The sequence below is a fragment of the Trachurus japonicus genome, chromosome 12, assembly GCF_045865225.1.
Source record: "Trachurus japonicus isolate A0001 chromosome 12, Traja_1.0".
In the NCBI taxonomy this organism is placed as follows: domain Eukaryota; kingdom Metazoa; phylum Chordata; class Actinopteri; order Carangiformes; family Carangidae; genus Trachurus; species Trachurus japonicus.
In genome coordinates, this window is record NC_140918.1 from 20888134 (window position 1) to 20907322 (window position 19189).

At 40.7% G+C, this 19189-nt stretch overlaps 1 protein-coding gene across 4 annotated transcripts; it reads left to right on the top strand.

Moving 5' to 3' along the window:
* The first annotated feature begins 158 nt into the window (after positions 1–158).
* Positions 159–18488, top strand: smad2 (SMAD family member 2). Of its 4 annotated transcripts, none has more exons than XM_085793823.1 (11): positions 159–341; positions 2996–3522; positions 8463–8552; positions 9247–9440; positions 9737–9871; positions 10080–10142; positions 10275–10328; positions 10466–10678; positions 10924–11061; positions 12413–12557; positions 14015–18488. In XM_085793823.1, exons 2-11 carry the CDS (start codon positions 3266–3268, stop codon positions 14136–14138), a joined length of 1413 nt encoding a protein of 470 aa, XP_085649949.1. In that variant the 5' UTR covers positions 159–341; positions 2996–3265; the 3' UTR covers positions 14139–18488. The 4 variants fall into 4 exon arrangements, with proteins under 4 accessions (XP_085649949.1, XP_085649948.1, XP_085649950.1 ...); XM_085793822.1 differs by having other exon boundaries at positions 179–341; positions 10080–10154; XM_085793824.1 differs by lacking the exon at positions 8463–8552 and having other exon boundaries at positions 179–341; positions 10080–10154.
* The last annotated feature ends 701 nt before the right edge of the window (positions 18489–19189 follow it).

The following is a 19189-nucleotide window of genomic DNA, read 5'->3' on the forward strand; positions in this document are numbered from 1 at the left end:
CCCACTGATAAACATCACCGACATACCTTCGTACGTAACAACGTATGACGGACGTGACCTCGAGCCAATAGGACGCCCGTCTGGCAACAGGTTATCGGCTCAATCCCGGGGCTCGGCCAATAGGAGGGCAGAGAGGAGGCGGGGCGTGGTGGCGTCGCGTTGCCGTTTATGTTTTGCTATACATGTTTGGTTGAGCTTTGAATGAGGGGCCATCATCATCCCGGCGGCTCGGATGTGGAAAATACAGTTTAAAGTCTCTCTGGATGCATTTATAATGAACAGACAGGCTTTTCTGACAGGTACCCGAGTGACCGTTCGGTGTCCCTTCACCTCCTCGTGCGGTAAGTTGTGTTTTTAACAATGAAACAGATTTGATTTGCAAGCGAGAAAACATGCAACAGACCTATTTATTTGTCTGTGACACAAAGTAGCAAGCTTGCTAGCGGATTTTTTGGAGGCGAGGGGAGGAGGAGGAGAGGAGAAGGAGGGGGGACTATCAGTCATTTCGAGACAAAAGAAACCTGAATATCTTTTACTGTACCCGTATATCACAGCAAATGACATTAGGCGGCGAAACCAAGTGGCTTTTTGTGCCTTGTCAAGTCTACAGCCACTGGCTGTTAAGTGTGAATCGCAGTTAGTAGCGTTAGCTTATTCTTCCAACCGTGCGTTTGTTATGTGTATGGTTTCGTAGAAGAAGTAACCCAAACAGCCCAGTTTCTCACAAAAAAAGACAAGACGGTTCAGACTAAATAAGGTTGATATTTTGCCCACAAGGCCCTGATAGCCGTGGTCAGCACATCGACTGGATACATGCGTTGTGGCCATATCAGCACGTTTTGTGCTTTTTGTTCCTTACATTAAGACTTTCTGTTCGCTTTGAAAGGCTCCCACATAGCTAGGACCCTCGTCCCCCCTCCCTACTCTCTGCACCAATCCACCAGCTTTTGCTGTTTTAAGAGTTTGTTACAACATATCAAGCTTTAGTGAAAGTAGCGACCAGAATTGTGAATTTTAGGAATCCTTTATTTTGCCAAAGAGACACCTATCATGGAGTCCATTCAAGATATTAAATAACTTAGCCTACAATATTTGACTCAGACATACTTTTTATTTATTTAACCCAGACTCTGACTCTAGTGCTGACATCAAAAGCCTCTCTCCCCAAAGCTATTATTTGTGTAGTGTATGATGTTCTCTAATGGGAAGCATGTTTGGGTGTTTAGACAATATCAATGAACTGCAGGGTCTATAGTTAATTATTTTCAGGAATGGTCTGACTCACTTTAAAAGCCATTCATACACTTGCACTAATAGTAAGCAGTCCAAGGGTTAAGCCTGTGAAATTAATTCTTAGAAGGAGCTTGGACTTTCAGGGTAACATGCTGAGGATAGTTATCCCTTCCTCCCTGGCAGCTCAGTTGAAAAACCTGCATCACTGAGTGGTTCTCGCTGTATTTATTGATGTCTAAGTGATCGATAAATCCGCAGCACTAATCTGCACTTTACAGAAAAATGTTTGTGTTTTGAGGGGATTGGGTGCAGAAGAAGTTTTCAGATTTAACTTAATGATTTAGTCAGGGCACTTTGTCTGGGCCTCTTTCTCAATTTGCTCTGTCTGAGCATGTGTGTTTCCTCATTAGGCTGGGAAATGGATCCTGGCAATAACATGAGAATCATAATATAGTATAATATTACATGCACTAAAAAACTGACTGTTAAGTGTTTTGTGGCCTTTGAATTCCATATATCATCACCACACACGATGGAATTATTAAAAAAACAGTGAATTGCTCGCTTGCTGAAGTGATTGATAGTTTACAGGACTGATCTGTGAAACTTACATGATCTGCCGTGGGTGTGAATAGGGCAGCACGTTTCATCTGGTAAGGCCTTAAGCTCCTGACCAGGGTTTAACACAGTTCGACACTGCTCAGGGTGAACAGTGGTTTCAATAATAGGCTAAATTTAATACAGGATTAGTTTAGTATTAGTGTAGATATTGACATAGATTTCCTACCATAGATGTAAATTTATCTCCTGTCAGAAGTAAAGGATTTTTGAACATGTGAAGCCTATACATCCTATGTTGTCCTCTGTTAGTTTGTTAAAGATCTACAAAAAAAAAGAAAGAAATCATCTACACCCTCCACTCTTTGAAGTGAATTATTCAAATACACAATGTCTGGGATATCTTGAACATTCAAACATATGTGATTTAAGGAGCCATAGCTGTAAGAACAGAGTTTGTGAGGTAAAGCACCTTAAATGACCTATGACCCGAGACTGGTGTACATGGTAAAATGCTGTTTAATCTCTATCACATTTTGTAAGAATACATGTGCTTCCTTTAACCATTTTCAAAGTGCGCAGGAAACTAGAATCATGTTCATTTAATATTGACTTGTAATTGTGAGATTTAAACACATTGCCATGGCATGATGTTAAATATGTAAACAGTTGTTGCACACTATCAGTAAGATGACTTGTGCAATCTGCATCTGCACCCCCCTTAACATAAGTCTTTGTGTCACCGGATCTGAAGACTTACTGTTTGGAAGTGGTTTTGCAAGATAACACAAACCTACTTGTGCAAACAGAAGAGCTTATTTTTCAATATTAAGGTTTAGAGGCACAGGTGCACAGCTAAGTGCACCAGTAGTAGAGTAGGCTATATTAATCAGAAATGGCCCAGCAAACCTTCAATATAAAACACAATCGGTTAATTCTTAAAACTTTCCACTTTATAATGCTATGGCTGCCAGCCTGGCTGACATACAGCTCGGTACATACAGTAGTAGGAGGCTTAGCCGCGGGGGGCAATGATAGATATCATAGTCACGGCTCTGGAAAGAAAAACAGTTCATGAAACGAGATGTGTGGGCACGAGTGGTCTCACCATTACAGAAATGAATGTTTCTTTGTATCTTGTCATCTGTCTTCTCTCACTCACAAGTGTTAATGCGTGCTGTCTCTTTTTCCCCTCATTTCTTAGGTTTCTTTGGATGTGCTTCTCTCCTATGATTTGTGGTTTCCATCTGATATTTCTGAAGAGTCCTCAAGATCTATACTGTAGCGCTAATTAGACTTTACTCAGAAATACAGGTTTATATTCAACGTATAGCTTATTTTTTTGAATCTCCAGTTGGAATTCAGTCAACATCCCATCACCTGTGTTACCCTTCTTCTCCCGTCCCCCCTTTTTCTCATCACATTAGATTAAGAAAGGGATCACAACATACTTAGGGTTCATACACAGGCCACCATGTCCTCCATCCTTCCCTTCACTCCCCCGGTAGTGAAACGTCTCCTAGGATGGAAAAAGACTCCAGCAGGTAGTGGGGGAGCGGGAGGGGGGATAGGAGGAGTAGGGGAGCAGAACGGGGGCGGACAGGAGGAGAAATGGTGCGAAAAAGCTGTGAAGAGCCTGGTGAAGAAGCTGAAGAAGACGGGGCAGCTGGACGAGCTCGAGAAAGCCATCAGCACGCAGAACAGCAACACAAAGTGTGTCACCATACCCAGGTGAGATGAGGACACATGCACGCAAAAAACCCTCTCTTCTGTGTTTCTCTAGCTTTGCTCTGTACCACACACAGACATAACATGACCACTGTTGCAGGGGTAGTAACAACCATGTGTCTGCATAAGTAACAGAGTTGTGTAAACTCACTAAAAGTAATAAACATCATAATGAGGTCAGATGAATAGATACGCATCATACTTATACTACACATCCACACAGTTTAGATTACTCTGCCGATTACACCAATGGTTTAACAGAACCGATATGGATATTTATCAGTGAAGTTTTTGGAAATATCAGAAACCCCCAAGATAATATCTTTGTGTTTCTAACAACAGCCCAAAACAGAATTTCATATTATGAATTGTAATTATTTAAAACAAAAGAAGCAAAGCTTCACATTTGAGAAACTTGGACCCACAAATGGGAAATGTTTTCGTTAATGAATCGTAAATGATGAAGTGACGATCAGAATGATTCTATTCACCGACTTTCAGCTTAAGCACACCTCAGGCTGTGCTCATATTCACACATCCGCTGTTCTTATGCACTGGTTCACCACAATACAACCAATACAGATTAGCACAGTGAGGTGTGTCAACACACATGAAAGTAAGCTGAGGGGTAACAGGCACCCGCAGGCTTGCAGTGTCTGTTGTGCAACAATGGGTCTGCTTCCCTATTCCGTTGTGCCATAGGTTAAAATGGCGAGAGAAGTGAAACCTCATTGGCGGAAACAGATGTTGAACACATGATGCCAGCCAAACTTGTCTTGTGTTGAATGTATACATTTACACTGCGAAGCGCTGGTTGATCATTCGCACCGCTCCAAGCAGTCACTGCAGGTGTCACTCTGATCGTGTCGACGCCGTCGTCTTTTGCAGCTACAAAAAGTCTCAGCGTCGCCTTTTATCCTGTAACATTGATTAGATAGGTTGACACAACTTGTTAGAAAGTGCCAATTAGATTAAGATCAGAGGAATTTGATCAAAAGGAATTCAATTAGTCGACTCGAGAGCTTATAACACTCCAACAGTGGGCGTATTGAATTAGTTTTAAGTGCAGAGATGCGCCAGTAGTCTGCACCATCAGTATCTGTGCCTGTCTTCAAATAAAGTTTATCAGGATATTATGATATTTCAAAAATAAGTTCCTTGGCAAAATAAAGACCTTGCGCCAAAAGAAAATGTAGAATGGAATACAACAATTATAAGATGTGTCTTTTTGATGGCACAGGTGTGTGTACCTCCTGGCAACAGCATGAGTGACTAATTAAGTGGTTGGGTTGATACTTGGCATTAGCCACTCTGTTTAATGAAGTTCTTTGTGCCTGAATCGGTTATGAAATGCTCATGGTGCGTCTCTATTTGGATGTAAAAATCTAAACATCCTACAAAATCTTAAAGGAGACACAGAAACGAGGCAGTCTGAAGGGGTTTCGGTGGCTGTTGGCCAAGAACGGTTGAACATCGCATTAAATAGCATGTTTGCCCCGAGCTTTGGGGCATACACCAACCCCCACCATCAAACAGACGTTTAAGGTACACAGTGTTTCCAAAAAATTGAAGTAGAGACCTAAGACAAAGCAATAGAAAAAGAAGAGATAATACTTTTAAAATACAAACACTGGAGAATGTCTTACAAGATACCATTAATATAACGAGTGGCTTCTGATTATCTGTAAGTGTTGGCAAATGTTCTGAAAAAGGAGGAAAGAAATCCATCACATCTGTAAAGACTCTCTTAAAACAAAGAGAAGCTTGGCCTCAGGTCGCAGTACATCTTCATTTTTGTACAAGAACAAACTCACTAGATTTGTTTTTGTGGAGTATTTTTCTGAAGAAAGTTTGCTCTGCACCAAAATCCACCAGTGCTGTGCTGTAGAGTGGTTCACGTGTCTGTCAGTATAGATTTCTCCTGTGTCGCATGATAAGTTACATGAGCCAAGTCACCAGACCAGGTGAAACCTTATCGTGACCAAAGTGGCAAAGACAAGGGAAGCCCCATGAAAAGCCTGTGATTAACGTCAGTCAGTGTACCGAGGATCGGCAGAATGGGGGAGATCACTGAGGCCTGCTCTGTGAACATTTGATGAGCTTCCCCTCTCAAATTTTCTGTGTAATCCACCCTTTCTCTGTGTCTGTCTGGGCTTCCTTTAATTATAAAGTATCAATAATAGAATTCATCCCCCCACAGAGAGAAAAGTTGCTCACACTCATGTCAGCCACAAGTCATCTGCATTTGGTGTCCTTTTCAAAGACACTTGAACTGGATAGCTTGGTGTCTTGAACCCTGATCTTTCATTTAAGGATCCTATTCCTGATCATGACACCTGGGTTTGTTGATGAAAGATGGGAACATTCATCTGAGTGGATGTGTTTTGCATCAGCCTTGTGACATGGTGAGAAGTTGTTGGGTTTTGCAGAGGAGGTACTAAATCTCAGGACATGTTTACTTTTCTTTAAACATGGAAGGACTCATCCTCCGTGACTATTGATGTTGGACGTCAAGGTTTCCTGGTGGGTGGTTACTTTCTTAGCAAAATGCACTTTGTGCTGAGGGCAGACATATCTAATCACATTGTCTGAATGCACGCTGTCTACATTTACACTCTGCTGCAACATGCTCCATAATTCGCCTCTATGTTTAAGTTCTAGCCTTGAACCGGTAAGAGCATCAGTGCTGGCTCAAGATACATGTAGGCGCTCTAAACCTTTGTAAATAAAGTATGAAGCAGGCAGGAGTAGAATACACATACACAAAAATGTGTGAACCCATTGTAGATATTCTTTCTGAGATGACACTGCAGCGTAGTGGTGGTAAAATAAAGTTTCACCGTAAGATGAAGGGATTGGTGAGAAAATATTGGGGAAGTTAAGAGTGTAGCTGAGAGAGGGATGGAGAGCTGGAGTAAAAGTGACAAAAAGGCGAAAAAAGAGCAGGAGAAGAATCATCCGAGAGGAGAGAATCTGATGCCGTGTCTGGTTCTTCACTCTGAGGAATGTAGACCAGATAGCTTCTGAAATGGCGCTGATAAGGCGATGGTGGTTTAGTTCTTGTTAGACATTCGCTCACACCGCTGCTGTCCCGAGATGAAGAGGAAGAGTTGTTTTTTTATCAGGGTTTGTAGCTGTAGAGCTTAATGTTTTCTTTCTCTTGAATGTTATCTTTATGCCATCAATCACAATAAAACACTGGTGTTTATTACAAGAGAAATGTAGCTCGTCTTATGTTAATCGCTTGACAAACGGTGGTATTGGAGTTAAATGAAAATATGGCTGTCTGCGATTTTTGTTTTTCAAGAAGTGATGGTTTGGCTAAAACGGCTGGATATTAGAGGAAGTCTTACATCTAGATGTATTATTTGACAGTTTTTTGGTCGAAGGCACTCTAGGCAATTTGATGTATAGCTCACTTCCCTTTGAACACAGAGGCGCAAAGGTTGATAAAAATCCGAGATAAATTGCTCTTGCTCTTGTAGTTCTTGTTTTTGTTGAGGAGGGGTGGAGGATGTCAGAGCAGCGTCTGGAGGGTTGTCAGGAGATAGCAGGTGTAGGGCTTTGTAGATCTCTGCCCGGGTGGAGGTTAGGAGGTGTGATAGAGGAAGAGTGCAACAGCTCATCTAGAGATAGCACACCTAGGTATCTGGATGACAAGAAGTGTACGATACAGTTTGCAGCTCTGAAGTGAAAATATCCTCATGATGTTTTGCGTGTAACCCAGTTTAACAGATAACTAAACAAATCTAATTTACAAATTCAAGCTTTTCATCCAGGGTGATTTACAGGTGAGGAGATAAGTAGACAAGTCTCGCTCTGAGAGAACGCTTTTGACAGACACACTGGAGTAATTGTTCTGGTGACCTTTTTAAGTGAGGAGGGAGGAAGACGAGGCATTAGCTGTGTCTGGAGATAGGATACTTGGAACTTGTATTTGTAGAAACTGTTTCGGTAGAATGATAAGTATCCAGATAAAGGGTCTTGTACAGACAAGTCTGGCAACCACTTTGCACGAATCAGACAACAGAATCTCCCTCTCTCCTCTCCTCTCCTCTCCTCTCCTCTCCTCTCCTCTCCTCTCCTCTCCTCTCCTCTCCTCCAGTTAGCAACAGTCAGGATGTATGTTTCCTTCAGTTGCACACACACACGGCATTTACATACACACATTTGTTTTGTACCTGTTTCTTTCTGTTGTCATGTCCTGACACATCTTGTGTAGTCTATTGAATTTCTTTATTTCTCCATTCACATGTTGTTGTTGTTATTGTTGTGTAGATGCACATATCGCGTGACCCCCGTGTGACACGTTTGCTTCACATCACACTCCTCCTCATGGTTGAGCAATAATACACAGAAATGTGAATCATATGTATGTGTAGATTAAATATCAGGTGCAGTCAGGTTTTGCAGTCAAAAGGTTTGCTCGACTTCAAAGTCCAAAAAAAAAAAAAGTAGTAAAATGATTAGAGGTGTCGTTTTTCATCTCTCCACGATGTGAGTAAGATCAGATGTGGGTGGGAGAGCAGAAATCAAAGATTATGTCACCCTGCTATCACCTTTCATCTAAAAGTTTTAACAGGCTGCTGCAATTGAATCCCGTCTAGCTCCCTGCATCACCTGATTGCACCACATCACTGTCAGATTTGGAGTTGTCATATGATCACCTATCATCCAATTATAGTCTCTTATTGAAGACAGAGAAGGCCAATCTAATAGCCTTTCTTCATATCAATAAGAGACCAGCTGTAAATATCTGTGATTTCATCCTACTAATTTGGAATAAGACATCTCATGTTTACCATCTGTTTGCTTTTTATTTTTGTTCCTTTTTTTTGTTTGCACTTGTCCTGTGCCTGCTTTTGTGTGTACGCATGTCTTTTGTGTGTGTGTGTGTGCGTGCGTGCGTGCGTGCGTGCGTGCGTGTGTTTGTGTGTCTGTAGCAATTGCTCAGATCTATGGGGTCTAGGCTCAGGCCACACGATAGAGCAGTGGGACTCTGCAGGCATGTACGGATACCATGACCACAGCAGGTGAATACACTCACATGTACACAAATACACAATTAGAGGATAATTGTTCTACAGTACATCTCTTCACTGCTGCAAAAGTTACACAGTGAAAACGGTAATGCTTTTGTCCGGCTGTTTGTTTTATTGCCTTTCTCAGTACAACAGTGTGATAATGATATGTAATGACCAGATTCAGCTGTTAGAAGTAGATGTAATCAGCAAAATATCACATTAAACACAAATGATGTTCCTTGCCTGTGTGCTATTGGGCAGTGACCACCATTAAACTGATCTTTACTTAAGTGCTTTGATTTTTTAATAGCGATACTTCCTCTTTTACTACCTTAAACATTTCTGTTCCGCAATTGGCAGCCACTCAGTTATAATTCAGCGAGGACAAGGACGATAAGTGTCTTTTGTTTTTACGAGTTTTAGAGACTGTGCAGTGGCTGTTTCCAAACTGTGCTGAGAAACCTCATAAAACAAGGTTTTAGCTATAAAACATAATCAGCGTCCTTGCAGTCCAATGGGTTTCTTGTTTACTCCCTAGTCCCTTTTGTATTTATTTAGCCTTTGTGTACTTATTACACTGCCAAAACTGCATCCACGAGAAAGCACAGTGGTTCACCAAGTATCCCTCTCAGCTTCTAGTCTGTTGTCAAGACTCGCGCACATCACTGAGCTGTGAGCCGTCCTTCTCTACCAACCCTCTCAGGTCACTGGACGGTCGTCTTCAGGTGTCCCACCGTAAGGGCCTGCCCCACGTCATCTACTGCCGCCTGTGGAGATGGCCCGACCTTCACAGCCACCACGAGCTGAGGGCCATCGACACCTGCCAGTATGCCTTCAACCTTAAGAAGGATGAAGTGTGTGTCAATCCCTACCATTACCAGAGAGTGGAGACGCCCGGTAATGATCCTTGAGAATTGTGTGTATGAGAGAGAGTGTATGTGTGTATTCGTGATTGGGTTTTTACTGAGCGTCAATGTGAGTAATGAGTTTGGTTACTGCTTTCATTCAGTTTGGGCTATAGGAATCAGTCTTGATGTATTCAAGTTTAAGCTTGCATTTCAGTTTTCTTTGTTGTTTTGTGTGTGAGGAAGATGCAGAACCTTTGTGCACATTTGCTTGTTTTTAATTATACAAATTTGAATCGTGCAAGAAATTGAATTTGCCTTTGTCAATGACACTCCTTTTTTCTCTAGTGCTACCTCCAGTGTTGGTGCCACGCCATACAGAGATTCTGACAGAGCTTCCGCCTCTAGATGACTTTACAAACTCCATCCCTGAAAATACCAACTTCCCTGCTGGCATAGACCCTCCTAATAACTATATACCAGGTCTGTATGCTGGGCAGGCACTTGAATTGACTTGTTGCATTATGTTTCATGTAAACCAGTTGGATGTATTGATTATATTAGATTGATTAGATGAATTATAGGTAAGATTGCCAGTCTGGTGGTTGTTTTCCTATGTACATGAGATCCTACATGCATAAGTCTCAGTTCCGTCTCATAATGTACAACATTTTTTCATGTTTGTATGCAGAGACTCCTCCACCTGGCTACATCAGTGAGGATGGAGAGACCAGCGACCAGCAGATGAATCAAAGTATGGAATCAGGTAGTTTTGAGTTGTGATAATGCACAGGTTGCCACTGACCTGACACAGATGTACTTAAGGGCTCAGAAAATGATGCAACACTTCTGTGATATTTCTTGTCTCTTTTTTTTCCCCTCCAAGGCTCACCAGCAGAAATGTCACCAAGCACCCTGTCGCCTGTCAGTCACAGCCTGGGTAAGACTGATTTATGCGTAATCGGTTTTCATCGCAAGTCCCTGGAAAGTTAGGAGAAGTGATAAGTTGGTTGATTCATTGTAGGAGTTCTAATCATAGGAAATGTAAAATACTTCCTCTATTTTTTTTCTCTCCAGACCTCCAGCCAGTCACCTACAGTGAACCAGCCTTCTGGTGCTCTATAGCCTACTATGAGCTGAACCAGCGGGTCGGAGAGACATTCCACGCCTCACAGCCGTCTCTGACAGTGGACGGCTTCACCGACCCCTCCAACTCTGAACGTTTCTGTCTAGGGCTTCTCAGTAATGTCAACAGGAACGCAACCGTTGAAATGACAAGGAGACATATAGGTAAAATGGTGCAAATGGTGAATGTGCAGTTTAGCAGTTTATCAGCACAAAAGGTTCAAAGGATTTGCACAGTGCAACAGTTTCAGTGGTTTCCAGTGTTTTTTTTCTCTGATTCTTTACACTGATTTGTTAGAGCAAACATACTTGTTTAGTCCCTTTTGTAACCCCCCCTTCACAATTTATGTCTTCCTCCCTTTCTGTTCGTCCCCTTATCGTCACATTATTTCCTGTCTCACACTCTGCAGGTCGCGGTGTGAGGTTGTATTACATCGGAGGGGAGGTGTTCGCCGAGTGCCTCAGCGACAGTGCCATTTTTGTCCAGAGTCCCAATTGCAACCAGCGATACGGCTGGCATCCTGCCACAGTCTGCAAGATACCACCAGGTTTATACACACACCTTATGTTTCTTGCAAAGCATCTTCCACAAAGCCTCTTGTTGGGTTTGCTGATAAGTTTTATTCTTAGGGTTGATGGATTGACTTCCTCTGAAACTTTTATCAGCCAGGATTCCTACGAGGAACAATAGACAGAATCGCCAAACAAACGTTCATACCTCTTGCTACATAATGGTTTTCCTTTCTGATGAAAATAGTCCTGAGTGAGGTCTGCTCTGTAGAAAGCACTAATGCCCTCCACAATGTGACAGTTTTTCTAAGACTCTCACCCACACATGCTGACTCATCTGTACCCATGTAACTTTAAGCATTTCAATTCTGGCCAAATGAGCACTGTGAACAGTACAGTATCATTACTGAGGCACAGAACCATACTGAAAGGAAACACAAGAATCTTGGACTTCTCGGGGGCATGTGAAAAATTATCACCAACATACAATACATCCACACCTTAAGATTCACAATGGCTTTTTTTTTTAGTATTTAGTTACTTGTGTTTTTATTGTCCACCCTCCTCCTGTTGATAAAACAGCCAAAAAGTGACCAGACTTGCTTGGTCCCCTCTAGGAGAATTTCTAAAAAAAAAAATGTTTTATTAAAGTTTTATTAGCCACAACTGAAGATGAAATTATGATATTCGTTTATCCAAATGGTCATCAGTCAGCTTCACTGTGACCCCATTATGTTCTGCAAAAACACCTCTGGTCATAATTCAATGCTGTAACTTAGAACGGAAGGGAGATTTTGACAATATTTCCAGCAACAATAGCAACAACAACCTGGCTTGTTGGCAGGGGCATACACACCTGTGAGGTGGTAATTCTAGTTTCACATTTTGATACGTTTCAACCCTATGCTACAATCCAAAAAAAAGAAAGAAAAGAAAAATCTAAATTTCCCTCATCAATCTGCACCAAGCGGCAACCTCTGGTGCTGGAAGATGAAGCCAACACGATGGTGCCAAAATACTGCAGTTCCTCTCTTGATTACTTGAGGCTGGCTCTAAAATGAGGAAATCTCAGTTGAGTCCCATGTTAAAAACCCACATTTAGAGCTGAACTAAACATGTAGCCCAGTACAAGATGATTTTAGTCTGTTGGGACTGTGAAATTTTATGTACACTGTGTGTCATGTAAAAGTGAAATTTAATCTCTCCTTTTATTAATATTTTATTGAACACTTGTTAAATTCAGTTTCTTTCCCCTTTTTCGTTATGGGATATTGAGTGGATTTTTTTTTCCTTTTGCTGTGAGGCTGCAACACAACAAAATTTTAAAAAAATTGAAGGGATCTAAGCACTCTCTAAATGCACTCTATGTTCGATTTTCTTTTTCTCCAGGCTGCAATCTGAAGATTTTTAACAACCAAGAGTTCGCCGCACTGCTGGCCCAGTCAGTCAATCAGGGGTTCGAGGCAGTCTACCAGCTAACCAGGATGTGCACCATCAGGATGAGCTTCGTTAAGGGCTGGGGAGCAGAGTACAGGTGTGTTGCGCTCGAAGCACATCATTTTCTCCTTCACAATTATCCCACCATGAATGGATGGTTGCAGGAGTCTGGTCAGACCAGGACGTGGTGCAGCGAAATTCATTTTTGTGTCCTTGTGAACCAGGGTCATGCCAGAAGCTTGATGACATAATGACTACTTGCTCTCTGTGCAGTGGCTGTTATTGACGGTGTCTGGTCAGGGTTGTACCAAAATAGATTTGAAGAGAACGACTATTGATTCTCCTGTAGTAAATTAGAATTATTTTAAATTAAATGGTGTAAACCGGGTAATACGAGCCTCCTCCTCTATACAATATCCTCAAATTGCTCTGTCTCAAATGAATGAATTATGAATGAATTAGGTGTGTCCTTTCTTTGGTCAGCTGTAAAGTATTTCAACATCCTCGTAACACACCTACAATACGCTGAAAGGTGCGTCGGGTTAGGTTTGCTGGTTTCTCTGAATGTCAGCAACATTCTCATCATAATATTTAAACCTGGACTGGCTAAGCTTAAGCCACTGTGTCCAGATCTGAGCAAAGCCTGGAGACTCTCCAAATGCTGCCTGGTGTAGAGAGCATCTGTGTCATCTGCTCTGAACACTGACTCATGGGCTCCTGTCACATGCCTTCAGCTAAATGGACTGAACTTAAGTAGAACCTGGTGAGAAAATGGTAAAATTGCTTAAACCTCATTCTTACAAGTTCACTCGTGAAACTGCATTTGACAGCAGTTTCAGTTTTGAGAAAGCAATGAAAAGATATCCTTGACAAGAGTAGATGATCCATGATGCTCAAGAGATTAGTTTGTATTTTTTGCTTGCAGGTTTTGGATTCTCACTTCCCCTCCACAGACAAAATTAAACCCTAATCTCTATTATACTCCTGCTTTTGTTGCAAAATGTGCGAGATTACAGGGCATTTGTCTGTATCTCTGTCTCTGTGGCCGTCCAGCCATCCATCCAACCAAACATCTGTTCTGCTTCTGGCTTGGATTTTGTGTTGTACCCTCCCAGGAGCCAGACAGCAGTGTTTGTGGGGGTGTTTTGGCTTGTCCTCAGTGGCCAGGGTTAAGCTGCTGTGTAGCCCGTCTGGTTAACAGTCACTGTCTCTGCTGTTTGTGGAGCTCAGGCCAAGCCTGGCAGGGCCACAGAGGAGTCAGCTGTATTTGATTGTGTGGTCAGACCTGGACAATGCAAACTCCCCTTTACTTTATGAATTATTCGCTGTAAATCTCTTTTAAAAAGTGTTCTACTGCTCGCATTCAACATTCTGCCTCCTCTTCCACAAGGTTGTGATTATTTCCTGTCATCCTGTGATCACATCTGTACACATTACCAGGATTTTGACTAATATTATGATATATAAAGGTCCAGCTCATACCACATGCCGTGCCACTTTTAACCACAGTGGGAAGTTTGCCTTTATCCTTATGATGTCCTCTACTCTTTTCAGGCGTCAGACAGTAACCAGCACCCCCTGTTGGATCGAACTGCATCTCAACGGCCCCCTCCAGTGGTTGGATAAGGTGCTGACCCAGATGGGATCACCCTCAGTGCGCTGCTCCAGTATGTCATAAACAAGGTCCTGCTGATGCGGACGCAAAAGTCAAACAGACATTACACAACGTTCGAACAGTGTGTCCTAAAGGAGACAACCATGCGGTCTTAAACTGATGTACTAACAACTTTTTGAAAACAAAACAAAAAAACACAAAAAGACACACACACACACACAAACACAAACACACACACACACACACACACACACACACACAATGGACCTGGAGGATGAGAGTATGACATGACTAATGGACAGTAGTGGAATGTTAACCGTGATGTCACACTGGACCTGATTACCTTTGGCTCCGTTGGATCAATGTCAGGCTGACATTCCAGTAATCATGGACCTAATAATAATGATGATAATAATAATAATGATAATAATAATAATAATAGAAATCACCCTGCAATATCAACATGACCAGAGAGTGATAGAATGGACCAGACTGCATTCATGACTTTGGTATTTGACTGAAGCAAGACGGTGCTGTAGTGTCCTTCTTAACGACAAAGCAATGGCTGTTTCTGGGATTGAACATGAGACCTTTTTAGTTACAGGACAGTCTCTTCAACCACTAGTCCACCTTGGCTCTTCACTACCTACCTGCCACAGCACAAGCTTTGACTCGGCATCAGTATTTGCTTTTACAGAAGGTTGACTAACGGTAGTACTGCCACTCCAGGCAACGTGCCCAACCAAAGTCAGCTTCACGCCTGGATATGAATTTCTTAGCATTTCTTGGTTTCGGTGACCAAAACCTCCAGTCCAGATTTATCTCCACCTTTCCTGCTTCTCTCCCCATCAGTCCTATGTTGTTGTTGTTGTTGTGACCACAGGCCCGACTACGACGGACAGCACGGTCTTCGGCTCTTTGGGAGAACAAAGCCGATGTTTGTTTTTAATATTACGAACCCCATCTTCACATTGTTCACATGCACACGTATATTATACTGAAAAGGGGACACTCTTTTGCAGTTAATGCATCTTAACTAGCTATTTTAACACAATTGTTTTGACATGGCAAAAAATGATTTCCTTTTTTGTGCTTAATGTCGATTGGTCCTATTCAACGATGAGTGTGCAGTGGGGCAGGTGTTTGAAGTGTGGATCAGAACTAAGATGTTTTTTTTTTTTTTTATCCTTCTGTGAGGAGTTTTTATTTTAAAGTGTGGTGAGTTGCTAGACAGCACAGATAACTGGAATGAGTAAGCTAGGGAAACCTTGGAGTAAGAGTGTGTGACACGTCACCTCTTTGGAACTTCACACAGTGTAAATCTTTTGACGGTAACAGGTGCAAAAGGAGTTTTTCCCACAGTACATTTCATTCTTGAGGCCCAACACGATGCACTGTCTCCTACATTTTCTGCATTTCTGAAAAAATGATATCTTGAATATGAAGGGGAGTCCTATGTCAGCATTATACATGATTAGGACTCAGCGTAAACCTAAGAATCTATGCTTCAGTGTCACCCCCTGCTGTTTAACAGACAAAAGACAAAGTTATCACTTAATGTTCCGCCAGTGTGGAAACTGTGCAAGTCTCTATTGATTACTTGCTTGAACTGATGCACAGTTTCTCCATTAATGATTACTATTAATTTCTTTTTTAATAGGAAAAGTCCTGCAGTCTGGGACTTTAAAAACTGCCCCTATACTGTACTTGCACTGCCCGAAACCATGCACCCATAAGAGAGATGCCTTTGATGTAAAATACAGCAAGATATGTTTTGAGATGTACAGATAGGAATGTTTCAAATCCCACTTGAAATTAAGAGAATTAAAAGAAAATCTTTCATATTTTTAGGATATTCGCTTTTAAGATTTCGTCTTCATATTGTCTGAATTGGCTTATTGTGAGTTCATTCATTTGATTTTAATGAGATTCCTTGCCCTGATCTAAATGCCAGCTGGTACCTACAATAGGTATTTTAGAGTCCAAATCTTTTCAACTCAAAGTATTTAAGCTTTAAGTATTTGACAAGCTAGTTATACTACACAGTTATTATTTTCCTTACACATTCTTTTAGCTACATTTTTGTATTTTCATGTATTTTTTTATATATAAATATATTTAAAATCTTCAAAAGCTTTCTTCCTTTTATTAGAATTCAATATTTTTTTAGAATATGCCCTTTGTTTGAAATGATCACAGCTTGATGATGATTTGTGAAGTATGTAGCATAGGATATAACATTTACCACTGAAAACAGTTCTTCAGTGCCAGGTGTGTGTGCTGAATGACCGGTCAAGTCATCATGGTTAACCATCCTCTTTTCTTCAAAAGGAATCTTATCAGCTGTTAAACTGTTGAAAAAGACATTTCTCTGCCTTACTGTTACTAATTCTTCAGCTCTAGTGGTGTGACCCGAATTATGATAGTGCTGTCCCAAAGACTGAATGCATGTATTTTGCAGTATGGCCTGTACACTGCAGATCCACTCTATCAAAAGAAAAAAAACTGCTGATGAAAACCTAATAGCTACACTTCGTATTGCATTTTATTGGCTTAATGGTAATGTTAAAACTTGCCAATGTCCTTTGGAGATTTGATTCATTGTAAATCTTAATGAAGAACATGCTTATTATAGAAGCTGTTTTAATAACCAGAATTCTGATATTTTGGAGATGTTAGGATTTAATCCATCACCTGGGCAATATAGTATTGACTTTTCAGTATCGCAGCAGTTGGTATTAAGCTCAAAATCTCTGACTCTAGAAAGTGATTTTGTTGATTTCTGTCTTATTTGAGCAACTTATGACATTCCAGTACATAGTGTAAAAGCTGCTGCCAATTCCAGCACCACAACTGGTTAATTTCTCAGTATGGTTGTACACTGTTAATTTACAGTGAGTGTGTTTACATGCACACAGGTATTATGATATTATATCCCAGATGAGGCTTCTGTACTGTAAGTGTGTTTCTCATGTGTACCCTAGCACTGAATACATAAGCAGAATGTTACCAAGGAAAAAAATGGGATTGTAAGTCGTACATGTAAATATGTGTAAATGGGACGAGGTGTATACTTGCACCACCATCTTGACTCATACTGCCACATTCCAGATATCTTGTTTAATTTTCTCCAAACTGTGACAAAACAAAAAACAAAAACCCAACGAGGGTCTTAACTTGGTGCACAGTGATGCTGGTGCATGTAAACACGTTCACATATTCTATTTTCATCGCTCACTACTGCAACATGTGGGGGAAATGTACATTGGGAAATCTGTTGTCGAAGACCAAATGAAGGCATAATGAAGGATTCATTTATCAAACAAGGGCTGAGACGAGGAGTCCAGAATTCCTGATGTTAAATTATACATATTGTAGATCCTTCAGAAAACAAAATGTGCAATGAACGCGCACATGTTGGATAACGTGAAATTATAGATTGACACTTTTGAAAAATCTCAAAAGCTAATGATGGCCCTGCAGAACAAGCTGTCTTTTGGTTGGTTAGACCCAGGCAATCATCAACTATACCTTTTTTCTTTTTAGGAACACAATACCATACTCGTAACCAAACAAAACCAGCCAAATGCAGTGATGTTGTCTCTCTGTATGTGTATCTATCTATCTGTCCACCTGTCTGTCCTGTCTTTTAGCTGGTCTATTGTTTTGTTTTCCCCATTTATTAGGGAAAAAGTTGACTTTGTGTTGCCAAGGTCACACAAAAGCAAAAACAAAAATGTAGTGACTCCTTTACGGTTGTTGTATCAATGCTAACCTACATGTTTGTTCTATGCAGCGGCATCAGATTGTTTGGACTAACTACTCAGACATATTTCCCCATTAAGAAATATACATGGTGTACTTTCTGATGGCTAGACATACTGTTCTCAATACTTTGCCAGGGTCCAGCAAAAGCCTTTGTATCTACTTGTTTTCTTTAAATGAGTGCCACCTAACATTGTACCCCAAAACCAACCACCTTTCTCTCACTTTCTAAAGACTCTGTGTTTTGGAGATGGAACATGAGACCAAATTAGGTTTCATTTAAGCTACATCCACACATTCTGATGGTCCACATTCCTATTTACAGATCACATAATGTATTTTTTTTCTTTTTGTGATGACAATTGTGTAACCCCATAAAAAGCCTATCTCTGAATTTCCAAGAGGGTGGCTTTTTGGAGAAAGTGTAGTTTCTACATGTCACTAGTGGTGTTCTTGTATAGTTTTTCTTTTATTTTACCATACACGCTTTTTCTTGCTATCAGCAGAGCATATTCCATTAGATGACAAGCTGTTAGGATTTCTGTCTTCTTCAAACACTGATGATGATCTTCATAGACTTTCCAACTATTCTACATATACATACAACTTCTTACAGTGTACACTAATAAAGCTGTTTTAATTCAACTGAATATTGTGTCCTGTTTATGATCCCAAACTGATTTTGAGTCAATTGATCACAAGGCCGTGGGAGCTAAAATGCTAATATTTACATATAAAAACTAATAAAAATTATGGACAGATTTTGGACAGTGTTGGATCATGTTACTCCACTGGCTGCATGAGATACAACTCTTGTTTTTACATTTTACATGTGTTCATATTTCTTTATTACGTAAATAGCCTATTAGCTTTTTAGCTCAATAGCTTCTCAATAACTTGCTTTAAACAGCATCTCTGCTTTAAATATCCCACATTTTTATTTTGAAAACAGGAAGTCGGTACAAGCTGTAGCCTAGCCATCTCTGTGTGTGTACTGTAGCCTGCACTTGAAATGTTAGGGTGTGCAGAGCATAGTCTTATTATAGATCCATGGTGCCTAGTGGCACTGTAGGCTACTGGGAGCAAATGTCTGTTGAATATCCAACTTAAAACTAACTTCACTGAGGTATATAAATCTTTGTAGCCTAAATAAATAATATAAATTAGTCTATTGGAACCGATTGGAACTGCATTACAGAAAACTCACCATAGTCATTACTGTCCTTTTTTTTAATGAATTTAAAATGTAATTATTAATATTGCTAAAATCTAAATTTAAAGATAATTTTTTTTTAAATCATTAAAAAGACTTAAAGTAAACGCTGCCAACATTTTTTTCTTTTGGCCCG